The sequence below is a fragment of the Carassius carassius genome, chromosome 16 (assembly GCF_963082965.1).
Source record: "Carassius carassius chromosome 16, fCarCar2.1, whole genome shotgun sequence".
Lineage (NCBI taxonomy): Eukaryota > Metazoa > Chordata > Actinopteri > Cypriniformes > Cyprinidae > Carassius > Carassius carassius.
Genome location: NC_081770.1, coordinates 26,580,080 through 26,601,343, shown reverse-complemented (window position 1 = coordinate 26,601,343; position 21,264 = coordinate 26,580,080). Strand labels below are relative to the sequence as shown.

The 21,264-nt window shown below is 36.5% G+C and overlaps 1 protein-coding gene across 1 annotated transcript in view; it reads left to right on the top strand.

Moving 5' to 3' along the window:
- rbm20 (RNA binding motif protein 20) overlaps positions 1 to 21,264 on the top strand; it is a 59,980-nt gene that overhangs the window by 29,597 nt on the left and 9,119 nt on the right. The window contains exons 2-8 of the mRNA XM_059569742.1: positions 9,808 to 10,810; positions 11,591 to 11,652; positions 12,043 to 12,140; positions 12,938 to 13,035; positions 19,478 to 19,621; positions 19,989 to 20,120; positions 20,197 to 20,276. Of these exons, the coding sequence (XP_059425725.1) occupies positions 9,808 to 10,810; positions 11,591 to 11,652; positions 12,043 to 12,140; positions 12,938 to 13,035; positions 19,478 to 19,621; positions 19,989 to 20,120; positions 20,197 to 20,276 (1,617 nt within the window). The remainder of the gene's footprint in view (positions 1 to 9,807; positions 10,811 to 11,590; positions 11,653 to 12,042; positions 12,141 to 12,937; positions 13,036 to 19,477; positions 19,622 to 19,988; positions 20,121 to 20,196; positions 20,277 to 21,264) is intronic.

The following is a 21,264-nucleotide window of genomic DNA, read 5'->3' as shown; positions in this document are numbered from 1 at the left end:
GTCTGAGCAGAGGTTGTTATATAGATAGAAAGTTGTAGGCTTGAGTGAAGGAACAGTGCAAGGTAAGAGCCAGCATGCTGATGTGTTGACTGTGTGTTCTGCCATAAATTGTAAAGTGGCTGCCAGGTTTCTAGGATTTAACATCTCAAGGGGCTAATTTATTTTCTGTCTGAACGGGGCCTTCAGGTGCAGTGTGAGGAGAAAATGTTTGTGGTGTGGCGTTTCTGGACCGGTGTGATAGATGTGGAGTTGTACGCTAAGACAAAGATGCGTGTTGGTTTTGATGAAGTGATTCTTTAACATTTAACATTGCGAAGTTTGCGAGCAGTCTTGAGCGTCATCACTTCGACACGGCATTAGATTTGGCTTTTGTTCACACAACGCTCGTCCCGGGTCGAACCCGGCAATGTTACTAGGTCCCCGACCCGGGTTCAATGCCGGAATCAATCCCGGGACGTGGTTGCTTTCACAAGGAAATACTTCACAAAATGTCAAATAAAAATCAATGTTACCTACAGTTTCTTTGTAATCGCAAAACTCAGTTTCTGAGGGGAAATCGTTTCACTAGTTACACTAATGAATAAAAGCACCAGACCAGGTTAGAAATGGTTCTTAATTGAACAGTTGAACATGTTCTCTTTTTAGAGTATAGTTTAACATTAATTTTATATTAAAATAATAATTTTAGTCCAAAATAGAAAGGATTGTTATATGGATTTACGAAATAAAAAGTTATTAGCTACACATTGCATTTGAAATATATTTTTATAAAGTTAAAATATAATATTTTATGATGGTTAAATAGGATAATTAACTAAATTAAATTAAAAAATGTGTTGTACATACAGCTGATAACACTACAGTGTAGCATAATTTGTAATGTATAATAATTTGTATGTTTACACTTTGTTCAATAAGTTCAGAAAGTTTGCTAGTGAAAATAAACCTTTGATGTGAAAAGAAACCTTCTACATGCAGTACATTACAGTTCAGACACCAGATGCCCCTGTAAGCAGTAATTGAATATGGTAATATACGCGCACTGCTACAAGTTTGTCAGGGTTTTTCCGGATAGACAGCTTCTGATGTCCTTGTTAGACTGTTTATGTTCAGGAGTAATTTTCTTGAATGTTTTTGTTATAAAAGAAGAGATGTCTTTGAATTTAGGTTGTGTAACTTTTTATGAATTTTGACATAACATGGTTAACTGCTGTTTAACTCCAGAATTAAAAGGATGCAAAAGTTTGTTAACAGTTATTTTAGCATTACTTACACAAACACTATAATTCTAAAAATAACCAAAAAAGAGCAGTAAATCAATGTCAGTGTAAAGCTGCCATTTGAAATTTCGATTTAATGACCGTGATGCTTTACAGCAACAGAACATGGTCACACATATCACAACATTTAACACAAGAACCTACAGTGAATAAAGCAAACATTACAGTAAAAGTACATATTTTAATTAAAACAAAAACAATACTGAAACTAGTTTTAAGTATATGTGCTACTTGAACCTCTACTATTTAATATGCATGGCTATGCTATCAGTAGGCACATGAATAAACATTGTTAAATTTATTTGTAGTAGTTGCGGTTTATTTGTGGATTTTATCAATTCTCAGTTGCCTGTGAAGGGTCTTTTTTTTGTAGTATTGTAATTGTATTTTTTTTATGTTTTTGAAAGAAGTCTTATCTCAATATTTTCATGAAGGCTGCATATATCTGAACAAACAGAGTAAAAATAAATAAAACTGAAATATTATTAAAATTGAAATTATATATTTCTATTTGAATATATTTTAAAATGTAATTTGTTTCTGTGATGCACAGCTGAATTTCAGCAGCATCACTCCCAATCTTCAGTGTCACATGATCCTTCAGAAATCATTTTAATATGCTGATTTGATGCTCAAGAAAAACATTTCCCTCAATGTTGGAAACAGCTGTGCTGCTTCATGTTTTGGAATTGTTGGAAATGGTGATCATTTCTTTTTTTTCAGGATTATTTGATGAATAGAAATGTCAAAATATTAGCATTCCTTTTTTGTAAAATTATATTTTTACCAAAATATTTTAGCACTTTAATGGATTGTTTCAGAATAATAGTATTAATGGTTGCAATTTATTTTACTGTATATGTACTTACAGTGTAGTTACAATGTACTTAACAAGAAAGTACTGGGTTATTTGAGGTTAAGGTTAGGTTTAGGGGTAGGTTCAGGTTTAGTAGAAATTTATTACCCAGTTATTATAATTGCTGTAATAAATACACAGTATGAGCAAAAGTACATAGTAAGATTCTGCAAAATAAAGTGTTACCATATTAATTTCTTCCTCAAAAACAAACAAAACACAAAAAAACATTGACCATTAGTCTGTATATATATTTCCAAATTTTCCATTTTATTTTATTGTTTAACATTCATTTTGGCCACTGCGTCTTTTGTTAATATGTAACAAATTCTTTATCTGAAGCATGATGCCATGCATTTCCAGCCAAAAAAAGTTCAGCTCTTTTAAACCAGAACAGTTGCTTTCAGGCCAGTTTGTCACATCATGAGGTCGGCGGGCCGTGACCTCTGTACTCTTGCCAGTTTACACCAGGATTATCTAGAGATAGACTAAGAGTCACGCAGATTGTTTCTTCCCACGGCCCTGATTTGTGTAAAGACATTGTACATGCACAATAGCGTATAATTATGCTCTGCACATTTCTTGTCCTAAAACGGGCTTGTATTAATTGGCGAAGAACATTTGGCACCTGGATCCTCTGCTTATATGAGACGACTTGAGTGCAGAAGCATTGGGCAGCTGTAAGAGCTGTATTGGTAAGCGTCGGTATCTAAACGTGGTGTGTTGTGTGTCACTGGTATATTTTGGGATTTTGAGTCATGGCGATGTTGCCGTAATGTTCAGTGGTCCTCTTTAATGGCAAAACCATGCAAACGAAATTGCAGATGAGTCTTGTTTATGAAGAGTTGAGATTTTTCCAATGATAATTATTTTGATACATTGTCAACAGAATGCAAAAATAAAAAGGTAATGTTACAACATACTAACAATGCGCAAATAAGGTTTTAGTAGAAGAAAAACTAATCTGTCAAACAAATCTATTCAAATAATCTTAAATGTGGCAAATGTGCTTTAGGTATTAAGCACTACTTATGTGCTACTAACGTTACAATATTTTTGAAACCTAACCTAAGAGAGTCAGTCCTTACGTTAACATGCACTTACAATGTGTAAGATCATTTTATAGCATGCCAACCATAAAGCTAGACTTTATAAATCCATTGTTGGCTCCATTTCTGCACTCTTAATCGTGGTATGCTACAGTTGACCAGCTGTTGGGTCTCGAGGGCCAGTTGTACCATAAAATCTAATTTATGTATGTTGTGTCTTAGCCCAAGATTTCCATTACATTTTTGCAAGCCGTTTCACATGCCAGGTTGTACATGTCTAGTAACGTGGTAATATGCACCCATATTTAAGTACCAGTTTAATGTCCTTAAACTGCTGCTACTGCTTATAACAATAAAATAAAACTGTATGTACATCTTTTGATTTCCACAAAGACATAAAGTGCTTCTGAGAGCATAAAAAGCCTTTGGCTACATGCTAGCATGCTTACACAAACCTTTTTTGAAATTAATAGCTATAGCTGTTTGGGATCTGAGAAATAGGCTAATTATAAATATATATAATTAAGTTTTTTAATGTACACAATGGTATAAAGTGCCTTTCAAGGCATAAGAAGCCCTAGGCTACATGCTAACATACTAACAACAATCCATTATTAAAACTAATATCGTTATGTGCATTTTGTGCCTTCCCTTATGGAAATTATCCATGGTTTTACCTTGAATGAAAAAAACAAAACAAAACAAAAAAAAAACACTATAGTTTAACCATGATAACGACAAATTAACCACGGTTTTGCTACACTAACCATAGTTTAACCATGATATTTGTATGAAAGCTGTGGTAAAACCATGGGTGATTTTAATAAGGATTTTGAGAAATGCCTAGCTAGGTGCTAACTAGTCTTTTGAGCAAGACCTTCAGACTGAGGGCAGAAATAGCCAAGGCCTGCCCAGATGGCCATATGACTGACAGGAAAATCAACTAAACATGTTTCGTTTTGTGCCACGTCATTTTTAGGGGTATGGAAATGTCACCACAATAACAGAACGTTGTGTAAAACTCTTGGACACATTTTAAAGATTTTATGCCGCAAACTTTACATATTTCGCAATCTATTGAAAATCCACCGTTTAGCTGATCCTGATAAGCACTCTTAGTCACTCTTCATTGTAAACACGACAGGCTCTTTTCTAAGGGGTTTGGCATCATGGCCTCTTTGTTTCCAGGCAGAACGTTAAAGAACGTGACACGAATGTCTCCCAGAAATCCTGTAAAATTCAACCAATCTGGTTACTATTTCAAAACTCCTGAAGTGCTTTACATTTTGTGTGGGATATGTATCAGACGTTTAGCCAATGGGCTAATAACAATGAAATTAACTTCCATCAGAATGTATAACTAGCTTCTTTTGCCCTTGACTTTTTTTTTCTCTCCTCCAACCACTCAATGATAGTCTACTTTTTACAGTTCAGTCAATTCCTCAAGAATAAAATCAAGTGCCACCCTACAATTTTTTTTTTGTATGTATAATACTAGCACTCACCAAGTATCCACTCTAGAATTTGGTTAGCCTTGCTTGGCTCTTGTTGTGTAATGTCATTGACAGATGAGAGTCACTGTATCCCTTCATAAATATCAGGAGTGCTTGAAACAGAGGTGGCCATGGTTGCCAATCTTTCGCTGCAACTCTATATTCATTAGACTAATGCTTGAAATACTGATGTAGCCATGTGCTTTGGGTATAGATATTTTGGTTTGTTCTTACACATTCACCAAGGGGTATGTTCCAGTTGCCAAAAGTGCCCTGTGAAACACTTCAAAGTATATTCCGCCATCTTATATAAGATTCGAAATCAAAAGGAGCATGCATTCTGAGTCTGAAGTGCACTGCAAACAACAAATCCGTCAGTATATCACTGAAAGGGTTAGTAGTTGATTTGGCTCAAGAACATTTTTCATTAGGTTGGTTGAAAGTCTTTTCACATCCCGAAAAGTAATCACTAAGTTCTAAGGCGGTCTAAATGTATTTATATGTATTTATATCACCCGTGGAAGGCGTAGGCCCATAATATGTTCGTCCAATCATGTCCCTATGTGTGAGGGCTATGATAGGTTGTCCTACCTGCTTTTCAACGTATGTATTTACATACCTCTGTGCACGCTGTTCATGCAGACATGTTACATCATTAACATATTATATTACGCTATTGCAAACCAAGCGAGGATGAAAGGCGTTATAATTGTAATATTATGTGCTTTGTATTGTAATGTTTTTTCACCAGTTAATGAGATATGAGGTAATCGGACAGTGTTGCATTCCATCTCTCATTGTGTTTCTGAGCCTATGCTCTACCTGCGACCATGTTCTTTGGAGGAGGCATGACTTTGGAGAGTGATTTGAAGGGAGGGTGGGATCTTATGCTTTCAAAGCTAGCTTGCTATTGCTAGCCTCTCCAAAATTCTGTCCTACTTTTAACAGGAAGTGGAGAGTTAAATTACCCCTCAAGTAATTGAACACTGCATAGGAATGGTGTAAATTGGAATGCAACTATGGTCTGTTTTTTCCATGCAAATTGTTAATGAAATGTGTTATAAATATGAACACTAGTGTAATGAGTAGAAAAACAGACATCTTTTTATCTTCTGGTCTAAAGAAAGAAGGGATAACCTATAGAGCCGGTATTGATGTGTGAACTTTACGATCTGGAAAGGCTCCTGTAAGTCCATGTCATACACTTAAATGACTCCAGCACTACTCACGAGAGGTGCTAATCCCACCAAAAGATTCAGTTGCACAAATTCAGATCTAAAAGGTCTGAGGGCCTCCCCTTGTTCCAGCTGTTTCTTGACTGCTCATGCATAACCTTGGTCTGTGTTTGAAACACTAGAACACCTGGAATCTACTTCATGAAAAACTTCTGAGGTTTAAGGACTAAAAAATAATCCCGATGGTACGTACCTTTGAGGAAAATTGTTGTTCCCTTTTTCACCACTGTTACAACTTTCCCTTGGGTCTGCCACTTATGTCAGTTCTTGGCGTAGAGGGTGTGTGCTCGGCTAGAGTGGTATCAGGCTTTCACAGATATCTTGATTGATAGTAGTGCTTGCTAAATTTAGCAAGCATGTGAGCGCATTAATCAGTTCACTCAAACAGGGACATGGAGTCCATAGTTTCTGTACCCATGTCTGGCCAGGAAGAATGTCTCTGAATTGGACAAAACCTTGAAGTATTGCAAAACAATGCCTTTCATTTTTTAAATCTCACACTAAAATAGTGACCCATGTAACTGTTTTTGGTTCCTGTAATTTTCTCTAACAGTTTTATTTTTATATTTTAAGTTCCTTGAACAGATATTTGAGGTTATTTTTGGATAGCCAGGAAGGTTTTTTTTATGGAAATAGTAACCAATTCTAAATTTGTTAATCAGAATCAGACCAGTATCAGTAACCTCCGTGAAGTTGGCACCCCATAAAAAGAAATAATCACCAAAACTATGCCATTTGTGCTGCGTTTGTGCTGCAAAAATGAACGTTTGTGCTGGTTTGGTGTTTGAGCTATTAAACATTCATTTTTTGACCGTGTGACGTCACTCTCCACCCCATGTTGCCCAAATCGCACCAAATCAGCGCAGTTCGTTTGTGTTTAATTTGTGCTCGTTTGTGCCGTTAAAACAAACACTGTATCTATTTTGTTTCCGTAGATATAACCAAAATATTTTCGGAGGCTGTGACGTCACTCTCCACCCCAGTTTGCCTAAATCGCACAAAACTGGTGTCATTCGTTTGTGCTCGATTTTTTGCCGGTTTGTGCTGTTGAAATTAACGTCAAATACATTTCTCTTTCTTAGAAATAACAAAAACAATTCTGGGCAGCGACGTCGCTCTTCACCCCATGCCGTCCAAATCTCTCCGAATCCGTGCCATTTGTTTGTGCTTGGTTTGTGCTGGTTTGTGCCATTAAAAGAAACCCTATAACTATGACCACTTTTTTATATAACAAAAATAAACTTTTTACGAACAGTGACGTCACTCTCCACCCCATGCAATATTACATATAAACGAGGTAAAACTTTTTATTAATATTTTGCAATCAAAACCCTCTATGCACAAACGAACGGAGCAGTTGGCATGGACGGAGAGCTCCCTGAATTAGCATATATTTGTTATTCCTAGAGGAAATATGTTTAGTATTCTAATGGCAAAACTGCAGCACAAACGAATTAGAACGATTTAGACTTGCAGTATTAAAAAAAAAAAAAAAAATCGGTCTCACCATTTCAACTTAATGCTGCTTTGAAATTTAAGCTTAGTCAACTTTGAAATGAAGTTAGTAAAACTTGGACCTGACTAAACTTAAAATTTTAAGGCAATACCAGCACTATATAAAAATAAAAAAAAACTCTGCGGTTGTGCTAAATAGGGTGGAGAGTAATGTTTCTGTTATATTTAAGAAGATGTCATGGTTGTTTGTTTTAATTGCACAAATCGAGCACAAACGAACGGCCCCGGTTTGGAGGGATTTGGACAACATGGGGTGGAGAGTGACGTCACTGGCCCGTTTTGTATTTTCTATTTCTGAGGACGGGAAATAGATACAATGTAAATTTGACGGCACAAATCAAGCACAAGAGAATGGAACCTTTTTATACAATTTAGATTGCATGGGGTGGAGAGTGACTTCACTATTCATAAAAAGTTTAGGGTTTCTTTTAACGGCACAAACCGAGCACAAATGAATGGCACGGCATGGGGTGGAGAGTGACGTCACTGACCAGAATTGTTTTTGTTATTTCTAAGAAGGAGAAATATATTTGACGTTAATTTCAACAGCACAAACCGGCACAAATGGAGCACAAACGAACAACACCAGTTTTGTGCGATTTAGATTGCATGGGGTGGAGAGTGACGTCACTGTTTGTAAGAAGTTTATTTTTGTTATATATAAAAAAAGTGGTCATAGTTATAGGGTTTCTTTTAACGGCACATACCAGCACAAATGGAGAACAAATGAACGGCACCGGTTTGGAGAGATTTGGACGGCATGAGGTGGAGAGTGGCGTCACTTCCCAGAATTATTTTTTTTTATTTCTAAGAAGAAATATATTTGACGTTAATTTCAACAGCACAAACCGGCACAAATCGAGCACAAAAGAATGACACCAGTTTTGGCCGATTTAGACGAACTGTGGTGGAGAGTGAAGTCACAGCCTCCGAAAATATTTTGGTTATATCTGTGGAAGGAAAATAGATACAGTGTTTGTTTTAATGGCACAAATGAGCAAAAATCAAACACAAACGAACTGCGCTGATTTGGTGCAATTTGGGCAACATGGGGTGGAGAGTTGCGTCCCACGGTCAAAAAAAGAATGTTTAATAGCTCAAACACCAAACCAGCACAAATGAATGGCATAGTTTTGGTGATTATTTCTTTTTATGGGGTGCCAAATTCACGGAGGTGTATCAGTAACCATACTCTAACATTAGAAGAACATTGTGTGTTTCCTGTAGGGATGTCCCGATCAGGTTTTTTTGTCCTCGAGTCCGAGTCCGAGTCATTTGATTTTGAGTATCTGCTGATACCGAGTCCCGATCCGATACTTCTATAATACATAAAAAAAAGAATAAAGAAGAGCGAAAAAACTGATCCAGGATCTTCAATAAATTACATTTTGAAATATATTCAAATATAAAGCAGCTATTTTTAATAGGCTAGTAAAAATATTTCAAAATCTTACTGTTTTGCTGTACTTTGGATCAAATAAATGCAGGCTTGGTGAATAGAAGGAACTTCTTAAAAAAAAAAAAACCTTAACAAGCTTACTGTTCAAAAACTTCTGACTGGTAGTATAGGCAACTTTATTTTTTCTCTAATTTCTAGCTTTTATTTGGCTTAGAAATCTATAAATGCTGGACAATAACAAATAATAATGATTTTTTTATATACTACAAGCACTGTTTATCACATAATAATGCAGAATAGTTTCTATACTGTAATAAATACTATGTCAATCAGCACTGCATTGTTCATACTTTATCACCTGCTGGAGATGACTTGAAGAACAATTTATTGTCGTGATCGTATATTAATGTCTTCGTGTTTGCATAAGTTTCTGTTTTCCTGTGCGCACCACAGCATAGCTGGACGCTTTTGTCTATATGAGGAATATCCTGATATCAGCGCGAGAGCGCGCTCCGGCTTCGAGTATGTAGGAGACACACACTGCATGAGAGTTCAGCGCTCTGTGATGTTCATCTCGCTGTATCCTGAGTCCGAATGAAATATCAGGTCATGCGCAAGCTATCATGTCTCTTTGAGTTTGAATCTATATTTATTCACACCAGCTCTTGAAATCAAAGTGATGTCATGCCGCACGCGTTGCTGTTTCTGTGTGGAGTCAAAAGGGTCTAACTCTGTGCCACCGCATAACAAAAGATGTGTTAAAAATTAATGAGAATATATATATATCCGAGTCCTGATCGGGAGGTAACGTCCGATTCTGATCGAGTCTGAAACCACGCGATCGGGCCCGATTTCCGATCACGTGATCGGATCTGGACATCCCTAGTTTCCTGACTGTTGGATAGTCACTAGTTATACTGTGTACATTTGCCATTGATTATGGTCAGTTAATTGACAAACTGTTATGTTTCTTTCCACAGTACCTCAGGAGAAAAGCTTGATAATAAGTCCGCTCCTCTGGCTGGTACTCATGGAGGAGTGGGTCAGAACCTACTGCTGAGTCCTGCCAGTCTTCAGCTAGCTCAGCTTCAGGCCCAGCTCACCCTACACCGCCTCAAACTCGCCCAGACTACCAATACCGCTGCTGCAGCCACTGTCTTAAATCAGGTTCTTTCCAATGTGGCCATGTCCCAACCTCTCTTCAACCATCTTCGGGGTTCCAGCATAGCTCAGGCCCACAGTGGGGCATTTCCACCTACACCCATAGCCTTCCCACCACCAAGTGCTGGATTGGGACAACTGGTTGGTGGTGGCTTTGCCCCAAATCCCACTGGAATCAGGCCCATCAACTACAGTGGGGTGTCCAACCAGAAACCTAGTCAGCACAATGATTTTGGCAAAAAGCCTGGCACATATGCAACGGACACGGACCGTCGCTTGCATTTTGGATATTTGGGAGGAGCTTCAGTGGTCACTAGTAAAGCATGTGATGGAGGACAGTATGGTGGAGCCTCTAACCAACCCAGAAACAATGTCCACAGCAATTTTCAAAGAGACTTCTACTCCTCTGAAACACCAGTACAACAAACTGGTTTCATGGGAGGAAACAATGATCAGAATCTGGGATCAGCCTCTAAGGATCAATGGAAAGGTCCAATCAACTTGGGGAAGATGGATATAGGTACAGGAATAGGTTCTGGGGGTTGGGTACCACCTGGACCAGGGTTTGTGGGTCAAAGGGCAGAGTTGTACAACCCAGAGGAACCCACAGCAGATCCTAAGTTCAACTCGACATGTGGCCCAGGAGTTGGCCCACCCATTGGACAGCAAGGGGGAATTCAACAGCAGCCACAGGTTTCTCAGGGAGAGGAAGGGGTGACCTTGCAATTGCAACCCCACCAGTTCAATGACTATCATGGGACAATACCTTCACACCTACCCCATCAGTGCACCATTTGTGAGAAGAAGGTTTACAACCTGAAGGTGAGTAAATCTGGCTCGCTGGTTGAGATTAAAGGAAATTACCCAATCACACCAACCTCAAAGTTGAATTAGCATTTTGAACTACAAATGTAATGTGTTTTCAACTACTCCGAAGGTTGATTGCATCAGATACAGTTTAAGATTTCATTACAACCAGTTGTCCAGTTGAGATCAGACGACCCAATATGGGATAAAAACATTTTTTCCTTTTATTTAATTTTGATCCTCTGCAATCAGATAACAAAAGACAAATCTCAATACTAGGTGTGAATAAAATCAAATATCTGTAAGACAAACATCAAAGGAATTGCCACTTTTTTCCTACATTAGCCAAATTTATGCTAAGCTTTGAATGCTGCTTATGAACTGTGTATTTTATCCAAGTAAATTTATTCTGATTCCTCCATCATCCAGTATTGAGATCCAGTAAGTCTCGACTGCAGCAACTGTTTTTTTTCCAGTTATTTCTGCAAAACTGAGAGGATTTTAATGATTCTTGGCTAAAATGGGCTCATTGGTTACACTAGGGTGTGAATGCTTTTTGTGGCAGCTGGCATGTGTCGAGTGGAGGCAGGTTTAGAGGGGGCGTGGATGCAATTGTTCTGCAAGAGTTTTCCATAATCACATTAGTTCTCAACTATTGCTAGACTTTTCTCTGCTAAGAACTACTAGCTTTATAATTGGCCTGGGTTGTGGCTACTCTCATATAGAAAGATCATAGTGAAGTCTATCTGACAGGCGTATCGTGTGTGTGTGTGTGTGTGTATATGTTGTTTTCAGGACTGGGACCAGCATGTGAAGGGCAAGTTACATCTGCAGAACTGTTCACTCTACACCGAAAGGTGAGTACAAAGGAAAATACCATTTGTACGATGTTACGGCATTTATCAATTGATAATGGGGTGTATTTTTATGTGTCTTATGATGATGATAATCAGTCATAGGAGGCTACAGTCATAGTTGTTAACTTGGCATAGAAACAAGATATTTTTAAAGGGCTTGTTTGTATGTGGTCTATTTTGATCCTTGCTATGTTCCGTTCATCGCCTGTGATACTCTTGTTAAGCATTTTATGAGTACAGCCAATCTCTGTATTAAATGCAGAGTTATTTTATAAAGAGTCTTCTTCCATATAGAGAGGGTTATGACCTGAATTTGAGCTGTGTCATAAGATATAGTCAGACCAGATGCACTGGGATTTAGGTTCTAAATGCAGTGCTGTCCCTTCACAGCCCGACGCTCGGAGCAGTGCACTTTCCAGTGTCGTCTGAAGGATGTCTCAACATGGCATTGAGTAACACTATGGCATACACGTCGGCTGCCAGTCAAGGTAAGTCAAATCTCTTCATTTGTACTTCAGTGTAAGTATTGAAAATTCAGGAGACTGAAAGCTCTGTGACGTGATTTTAGAGGAATCTATATTTAGGGCTGTCAGTACAGTGGTGAGGGAGCGGAGAGTCTACAGACTGGCACACAGTGTGACGCCTGCTAACACCAGTTTTTGTGTTAAACTTTTAACCGGCCATTCTTTATTGAATGTGTTCCTTATTTTGATAAGGTCCATGAAATAACATGTTTCGTAAATTTTAGACCATCTATATACTAGTGCACTTGTTAAAGTTAACAAATTAGACATATAAAATGTATTGTATATCATCATTTACTCAGAGATGTAACCATATTTGTCAAGTATATTGACAAAACATGTCCCTCCTCTGATACCACCTGCCATTGGCTAGCATTAGCAAGACGCCAAACAGGGTTCAACTGTGTGTCTTTAGTTATGCTAATACGCTGACTTTTTAATTCGATTCGACCTAATTTTTTATCCTTTGGTTGCAAATTAAGTGACTACCTGTGGTTTTGCGGGGCAGTAACATTAACTAAATGCTATTGTCTAATTTAAAAAGGACTACAAGCCCTTCAGTATCCCCGGTCCCAACATCATGTTTTAATAGGAATGATCAACACAATACAGAACTACTTTAGTCGAACTATTTCATGGGGTCTAACCATGTAGTGTTTCCTCTGTTTGCTGATTAGAGGTATTCTACACAATTGTAGTCAACGTTTATTATATAAAAGCATATATTTGGAAACCTGAAGTGCCGTTTCCTGTTTTTACAGATGCTTCAACTGGAAGTGCTTCATATTTCCCTGCCACATCCATGAAGTCATTTCCTCTCGCAGCGGTGGGATTTACTTCGCACCAAGCAGGGGTAAAGGTTAGAATTGGGCAAAGACTCAAATAATATTTGATGTTAGTAAATATTTTAGTAGGTGTACAATTTAAAACAATTCACCTAGCTTTATTTGATGAGGTCTTTATTTGTGAATGTTGGTTGGCTTATCTCATAGCGTTATTCATTCCGCCTTTAGCTCACAGGGTTTGTAAAGAAGCCAAGAGCGTTGAGATACAGAGCGTGCTATATTTAGGTCACACTATTTCACTGACTGACAGATTACTTAGTGTTTATTAGCACAGTCTTACAGTTATTATTCAAAGCACAACTGAGCCATCTTCACTGCTAGAGCTCGTTGAGAATAGGTGGAAGCCAGCAGTATTGTACGGCTCAATCACTGATTACAATTAAAGAGTTGAGTTCAGTAGCATCAATATGGGATTGTTTCTATATAAAAAGTTGTGAATATATATTTTAACAGAGCAATTGTATTTTTACTGCTAAATTAATAGGTGTCGATTACACTCACTTCAGGGAGTTGTTGTGCTGTCGTGTTGTTTAATATAGTGGGAATTTATCAGGCCAGACAGATCTTGTCCCATGTGAAAACTAACACTAGTTTTTGTTGTCCAGGGACTTCATTTAGCTCTGAGATCAGGCTTCAAAATTAACATTTTGCCCGACCTGCCAGTGCTGAGTGAATAGAAAAAAAATCTACCACACATGATACAAAGCACAGTATCAAAGACAGAAATAGTTACTAATTTCATTTTTTGTTTTACATTGCATTACATTAACAATATATTTATTGACAAAAAAAGTAGAATTTTTTTTTTCTTGCGGATATCTAAATGTTCAACTAATGTTTCTTCAGTAAAGGGTTATTGGTTTGAATCTCTTACATCGGTGTGAGCCTGACTGTAGTTATTGTGCTGTATTATGTTGTAATTCCTAAAATAAATAAATATTACTTGGCCAAATTAAATAATTCCAGGTTATTTAAAGCCAATTTTTATTTTCCAAAATTATACTTATTAATATATTTTTAATGTAGTTTATTTATATATTTAAGTGTATAAATGTAAAATTCATTTTATTTTTTTGCATAATTTTGTCTTATTTAACAAAATAATAATATTAATAATGACTTGCATATGTAAGTTTAGTGTAGCCAATTAAAGCAGGCCCATGGATTCAAGGCTAAAGAACTACAACAAAGTCATCTTGTGGTCAAAGACTCTTAACTATGTGAGAAAAGACAGAGATTAACTGAGACTGAAACCAAGAGTTACCAAGAGAGAATCACTTGCGGATGGAAAATGTCATACGCCTTACAATCACAGTTTACAGTCATAAAAATAATAGTTATAATAATTATTTGGTCAATAATAATCATACTTTAAAAGTTTGGTGTCATATGATTTTTTTAAAGGTATAGTTTACCCCAATGCCTTGAACGCATCACTTGCCTTGCTGTCTATAGAGGGTCAGAAAGCTCTCGGATTTCATCAAAAGTATCTTAATTTGTGTTTCGAAGATGAACAAATGCTTTACGGTTTTGGAATGACATGAATTCAATGAATTGTTTCATTTTTAGAACCATCCCTTTAATATTTTTGAAGGAAGTCTCACATGCTCACCAAGACTAATATTTTAAAATAAATGTATTTATTAATGTACTATTTTGAAAAATTACAGCAATTGAAAATTACATTTTTATTTTATTATATTTTCAAATTTAATGTATTCCTGCATGGCAAAGCTGCTCAAGAAACCTTTCTTTTTATCAATGTTGAAAAAGCTGTGTTGTGAAATTTTGTGTAGAAATTTTTGTCAGGATCCTTGATAAAATGAACAAATCTTTTGTAATATTATTCTTTTTACAGTTACTTTCGATCATTTTAATGCTCCCTCGCTGAATACTTTTAAATGGTAGTATGACTAAATTGATACAAATTACAATTGATTATTATTTAAATTTTTCATTTCATCTCTCATGCTGGTTCTTTTTTTGTATGAACTGTAGTAATGTGAGTTGCGCTCAGACAGATGGCTGAGTGTGATTGATGGGTCCTCACATATGGACAGCGTGAAGCATTGTTTCGGATTAGATGCTCTGACCTTCCACAGACGTCTGCCACCTATAATTGCAACCATGTCCTGTGCAGGACGGTATTTTATACGGTTGCCAGCTTGTGGATTCAAAGACTCACACAAAGATTCTTTATGGTGGTCTTTTTAGCCAAGTTATTTATGATTTAGTCCACTGGAGAGGTGAAAGCATGGGCTAATGTTAGCTCCTATTAAACCCACCTGTTTCACAGCAGCTGTACACCGGGGGTGCTTTTAAAAATCTTTTAGTTTTCAGCTTATCGTGTAAAAGGATTGCACAGACTCTGGTTCAGAAATCAGTACACAGAGATTCAGGGTTTCAAAAGATCAAACTGTCTGGCCAAGTTATCAAGATATGTGCGATGTGTTCCAGGTTGCTTCAAAGGCTCTGAGGCTGGGAATTTAATTTCAGTTCACAGAATCGAAACCTGATCTTTGGGTATAAAGCCTCCCTGACAGGGGAAATGCCAGGAGATCTGTGAAATTCAGAAAGTGCATGCTATATATTTCAGATGAACCATGTAAAGGGCCCATTTAAAGCAGTTTAAACCCTCTCTAGATAAGCAAACAGATTTATCTGTAGTGTGAGATGGTGCCCGTCATCGCTAGATCTCCAAAGAGAATGCCATTCGTTCTCCTAATTTATGAAGTTCTCATGTAGATCTCTTCATTTTTTGCCAAATGTGACATCAAAAATCCAGCACTACATGCATTCTGTTACAGTCACATAAAGAGATGTGATCAAAGTACTATTACATTTTTATAAGAGAAACAAAGCTCTGTCACTGAGCTGGCAGACAATGACTGAAAAATATTTTTGCTCTTTGGAAAATTCTGTTTACATCATATACGTTACATATCGTAACACTAGTTCTATTTACTAGTTAATAAATATATAAAGATAATTAGAGTATGTTTCATAAGGAAATACTATTTGAGTTTTTCTACTTTTTATCAAATTTACTAACAATTTCTGATTGAAAATAGTTTCTACACAAATGTTTGTTCATTTTATATTTTTTATGCAAATTTTAGGACATTGCATTAATTGAAATGTATGCATTTTATCCAAAGAAACTTAAGCCCACATTCCTTGACTCTGCAACGCATCTAATTAAAAAAATATATATATATAAAAAAAAAAAGACATTACTGTCCCTTATTACACGGCTCTGTGGAATACTTACGAGGTATGTTATCCCTGGATTACAACCCTGTAAAAGCTAATAACACAGGCTCATCCGGGTAACAGCAGTCGGCGCTGTACTCTTATTAGAACAATTTTTTTCTTGGTGGAAGCTTTGCGTTTGATTATCCTATAAAATATTAAAACTTGATTCAAAACGGTGTACAATTGTTTAATTATGTCATCCTGGTATTGTGGACTCGCTTTCGTTTCATACAAACACAGCTGCTGCCATTTTGCTACAATTGTTTTGTACGCTGTAATGGATTATAAGAGAATTAACAAACTGGTAAGGTTTTAAAAACATATTAATTTTAATTATTTTATTGCCTTAATTATTTTGTGGTGAGATGTTGTGTAATGTGTGGTTTGCCTGCACTGTTTCCCTTAAATGTCCGTTTAGTTAAAAAAAACGGCTTGTAAACAAAATGTCAGTCATAGGTGTCCACTGCTTGTTAGTTTGCTAGAGAAATGAAGTCCAGAGAAGAGCATTTCGCAACATAGAGCATATACTCATTATATTTTGCTTTATCTTTTAGTGATGTCTTTATAATTTAATGTATGTTTAAATAAATACATTATGAAACAAGTTATCACAGCCACTCTGTAAATGAACATATTGCAACAACAAATTTTATAATTTAGAAATTAGCATCTCAGGAACCGCACTCCAGTGGTTTGAGTCTTACCTCTCAGATAGGTTCTTCAAGGTTTCTTGGAGAGGTGAGTGTACAGGACACAACATCTAACTACTGGGGTGCCTCAGGGCTCAGTTCTTGGACCACTTCTCTTCTCTGTCCGCATGGCATCATTGGGTTCTGTCATTCAGAAACATGGCTTTTCATACCACTGCTATGCTGATGACACTCAACTCTACCTCTCATTCCATCCTGATGATCCAACGGTTGCTATTCGCATCTCAGCTTGTCTAACAGACATTTCTTGCTGGATGAAGGACCATCACCTTCAACTCAACCTTGCCAAGACAGAACTGCTTGTGGTTCCAGCAAACTCATCGTTTCATCACAATTTCACCATCAAGTTAGGCACATCAACCATAACTCCTTCAAAAACAGTTAGAAGCCTTGGAGTTATGATTGATGATCAGCTGACAGCTGACTGTCCAGGCTTGGACTATTGCAATGCTCTCTTGGCAGGTCTTCCAGCCAGTTCTATCAAACCTTTACAATTAATCCAGAACGATTATTTTTTAATGAGCCAAAAAACATACATCACACCTCTGTTTATCAATTTGGACTGGCTACCAATAGCTACTTTAATAGCATAATAGCATAAATTTCAAGGCAATGATGTTTGCCTAAAAAAACCTTCACAGACTTTGCAATCCTTTACCTAAAATCATTACTTCAGACTTATGGGCCCTCTAAGCTTGAATTCTGCAATTGAATGTTGCTTTACTGTGCCATCCCAAAGAAGCACAAAATCCCTTTCTCAGACTTTTAAATTAAATGTTCCCTCCTGGTGGAATGACCTCCCCAACTCAATCCCAGCAGCAGAGTCCTTAACCGTCTTCAGGCATTGGCTAAAAACACATCTCTTCCATCTTTATTTGACCCTCTAACTCTAGCACTCTATATTCTAATTATATTCTTATATATATATATATATAAACTTTTTTAAAAGTCCCTTTTAGACTTGCACTCTATTAATTTACTAACTGCTTTTTTTCTTAAAAAAAAACACACTAGTTTTTCTAATCTTTTTGTATTCTGTTTGTTTACTTTTTATTTATTGTACAATTAACTAAAGCAAAAAAGGCCTCTAACACTAGCTTACTCTATTCTTTGTCTATTTGATCTGTTTTCTTTTTATTATGTAATAAAAAAAACTTGCTAAGCTGAGACGTGTTATAGCACTTGCTCTTTTGTTTATTTTGATTGCTTCCATTGTCCTCATTTGTAAGTCACTTTGGTAAAACGCGTCTGCTAAAAGACTAAATGTAAATGTAAATTTAAAAACTCCATTGTGCGTTTAAAAAAAAACGCACATTGGCATACTGTGCCGGCCAATCAGCAGCAGCCACAGCCCCTCAGGGTTTCACTGCACTGCCAGAGTTATGTTTCACCCAGCATTTCAATCTAATCACCTTCACTGCCAGAACATCCAGCCACTCAACAATCTTCGACTGCCTACAAAAATCTGAACGGACTCTGAAACACTGGTGTTAGATTTTACTAGTCCAGCACACAGAAGCCATTCACAGTTACATGTGTTTATGAAGGCAGACCTAATGTGACCTTTTTGGCACATTTGGCCAGAGGGAAAGTCTGGCAGGAAGCCATTCATAGAATTATCATGAGCTCAGCTCAGACTGTTATACTCAGTCAGTGGCCAGCTGCAAATAAACCCAGAAATCAACTGTTTCTAGATTAACATTGGTTTAAGGCTTTGAATTCGTAAGTGGTTTTTTGACACCGATTTGAGATCTGGTCTGAATCTGACAGTTGAATGGTTTATACGGATGACAGGATCGTCATGAGTTTCACTGCTTTCATTCTCACGATCGGCGCTTATGATAATTAATTGGTTCTCAAGCACTCTGTGGATCTCTGTGGTGCTTACACTATAATACTCCTCCTGGTGTGTAAATTGCAGTGTAAACACAGACCCTCGTCTCTGACCCTGCACTCATGTGGGATGAGCGCCTCTCACACTTGCTTCTGTCAATCAAATCCTGCCACCCCCATTTAAAAAAACTCCCTTTACACATCCTACCGCGCTGTAGCTTATATTACCATCATGAAAACTTCATTTGACATGCTTTTTAGAGTATTTTCTAAATACTCTAGAGTGTTATACATGCAGGTATAAAAAGGCAAAAATTGTATTTCCTGTAGAATAAAAAACTAAATTTACGTACATTTTTATCTCATATTGTGGTACAGGTAATATATGCTACCATAAGAAAGAAATGAAAACTTTTATTCAGTAAAAATGCATTATATATATATATATTTATTTATATATATATTTATTTATTTATTTATTTGAGCACCAGTAGGTGGCATTAGTGAGCACAGCAGGGGCCAGAATGGAGCTGAACACACATGAACTCAACTGCTATTCACAGATATCTCAAATTTTCACATATATTTCATTATATACTGTTGATGTTTTTCAAATGTTTTATAAGCAATATATAATAATCTACGTGTCCTCTCTCAGTTTGTTCAGCGTAAAGCCTGTCCCGGACGGGTCGTGCACATCTGTAACCTCCCGGAAGGCAGCTGCACGGAGAATGACGTCATTAACTTAGGGCTTCCCTTCGGCAAAGTGACCAACTACATCCTCATGCGCTCGACGCATCAGGTAAGAGATTTCAGCTCTGAAATGAAGATAGCAATGACATGTCGTAAATAAAATGCTAGCACTAGGCTGAGTACTGCAAGCACTTTATTTACTTTATCTTCGTACGTTTAAACCCAGACACCGATGATGTCTCCATCAGCCCGATTCGTTAATCAAATCTGACTTTTTGATTGGTCCTGTTAGTACAGACTGGATCAAATTCTAGGTTCAGTGCCAAGTTTGACATGTGCCTGAAATGCCTGGCATTGAATTGATCTTGTAACTGTCTCGAAGATTTATTACACAATTAAAAAGAATATCTGTTCGGATCACATCTGACACATTTTATGTTTCGTGCATGATTTAACGTTTTTATCTCCGGCGTTAGGCTTTTCTGGAAATGACATACGTGGAGGCGGCGCAGGCGATGGTGCAGTACTACCAGCTGCAGCCGGCTACCATCAACGGACACAAGCTACTGATCCGCATGTCCAAGAGATACCAGGAGCTGCAGCTGAAGGTATGAAGCTCATCTGGGCTCATCCTGATCATGGGATTAGAACAAAAACAGCTCAGTGTTTTCCTTTCTGATCCAGAAACCAGGTAAAGATGTTGATTCTATAATCCAAGACATCACTTCCCAGAGAGAGCGAGACGAGATGCAGGAGATTGACAGGTGAGACCAGGACACATTCATATTGAGATTTTTTGGGTCATTTTTTTCATTCTGGATCTACTGATTTATTTTACGATACAAAAAAATGCAAATTCATATTAATAATGAAATGATTAAATCTCTTCCATCATCAAATAATGATTTGAACTTCTAGTTAGTTTAAAATCAAGATTCAAAAGTAAAAATGAAAAATGGGTTTTGGTCTGAAATGTCAGGGTGATTCGAGTAGATTGTTATAATTTTTACTAAATTATTATTATTGTTATCATTTATAATTGTATATATATATATATTTTATATGTGCTGGAAATCTAAGTCATGTGGTGTGACCAACATGCAGAAGGGAAAAACATTAAAAAGGAAATTAGATCATGGAAATGTCCCTGGAAGATCTTAATGACAGAATTATTGATAATGTAGAATTATTAACTAATTTTCTATTTTAGGTATAATATGGATAAATTAGCCAAAATTGCTTAAATACTTAAATATAGTAGATATAGAATACATAGATGTAGAATTGTATTCATTTTTAAATTGAATATGCAAAAAATAAAATTAACACATTTAAATTTTTTTCATTATATAATATTTATAATATTTATAATATTTAAGAGTTTAATATCAGATCATTTGAGTTCAGTTTGTAAAATCACGTGAAGCATCTTCTCAAAAAACGTAATATTTATCAATTAAAAATGTAAAATATTTTTACAGTATATGTAATAAAAAATCATTTTCAAAATATATATTTAGAAACATTTTAGAATCATGATTAAGATGTGTACAATCACATATTTTATATATATGGTCTCAAATTTAATGATGTCCTGTGGTGCAAACATCACATATATACGTATATATATATATATATATATATATATATCATCATTTATGTGATGGTTGCACCACATGACATCATTAAATTTGAACTGTTCTTAAAAAATTGGTATAAAGGTTCTAAATAAACCGATCAAAGAGCACAATT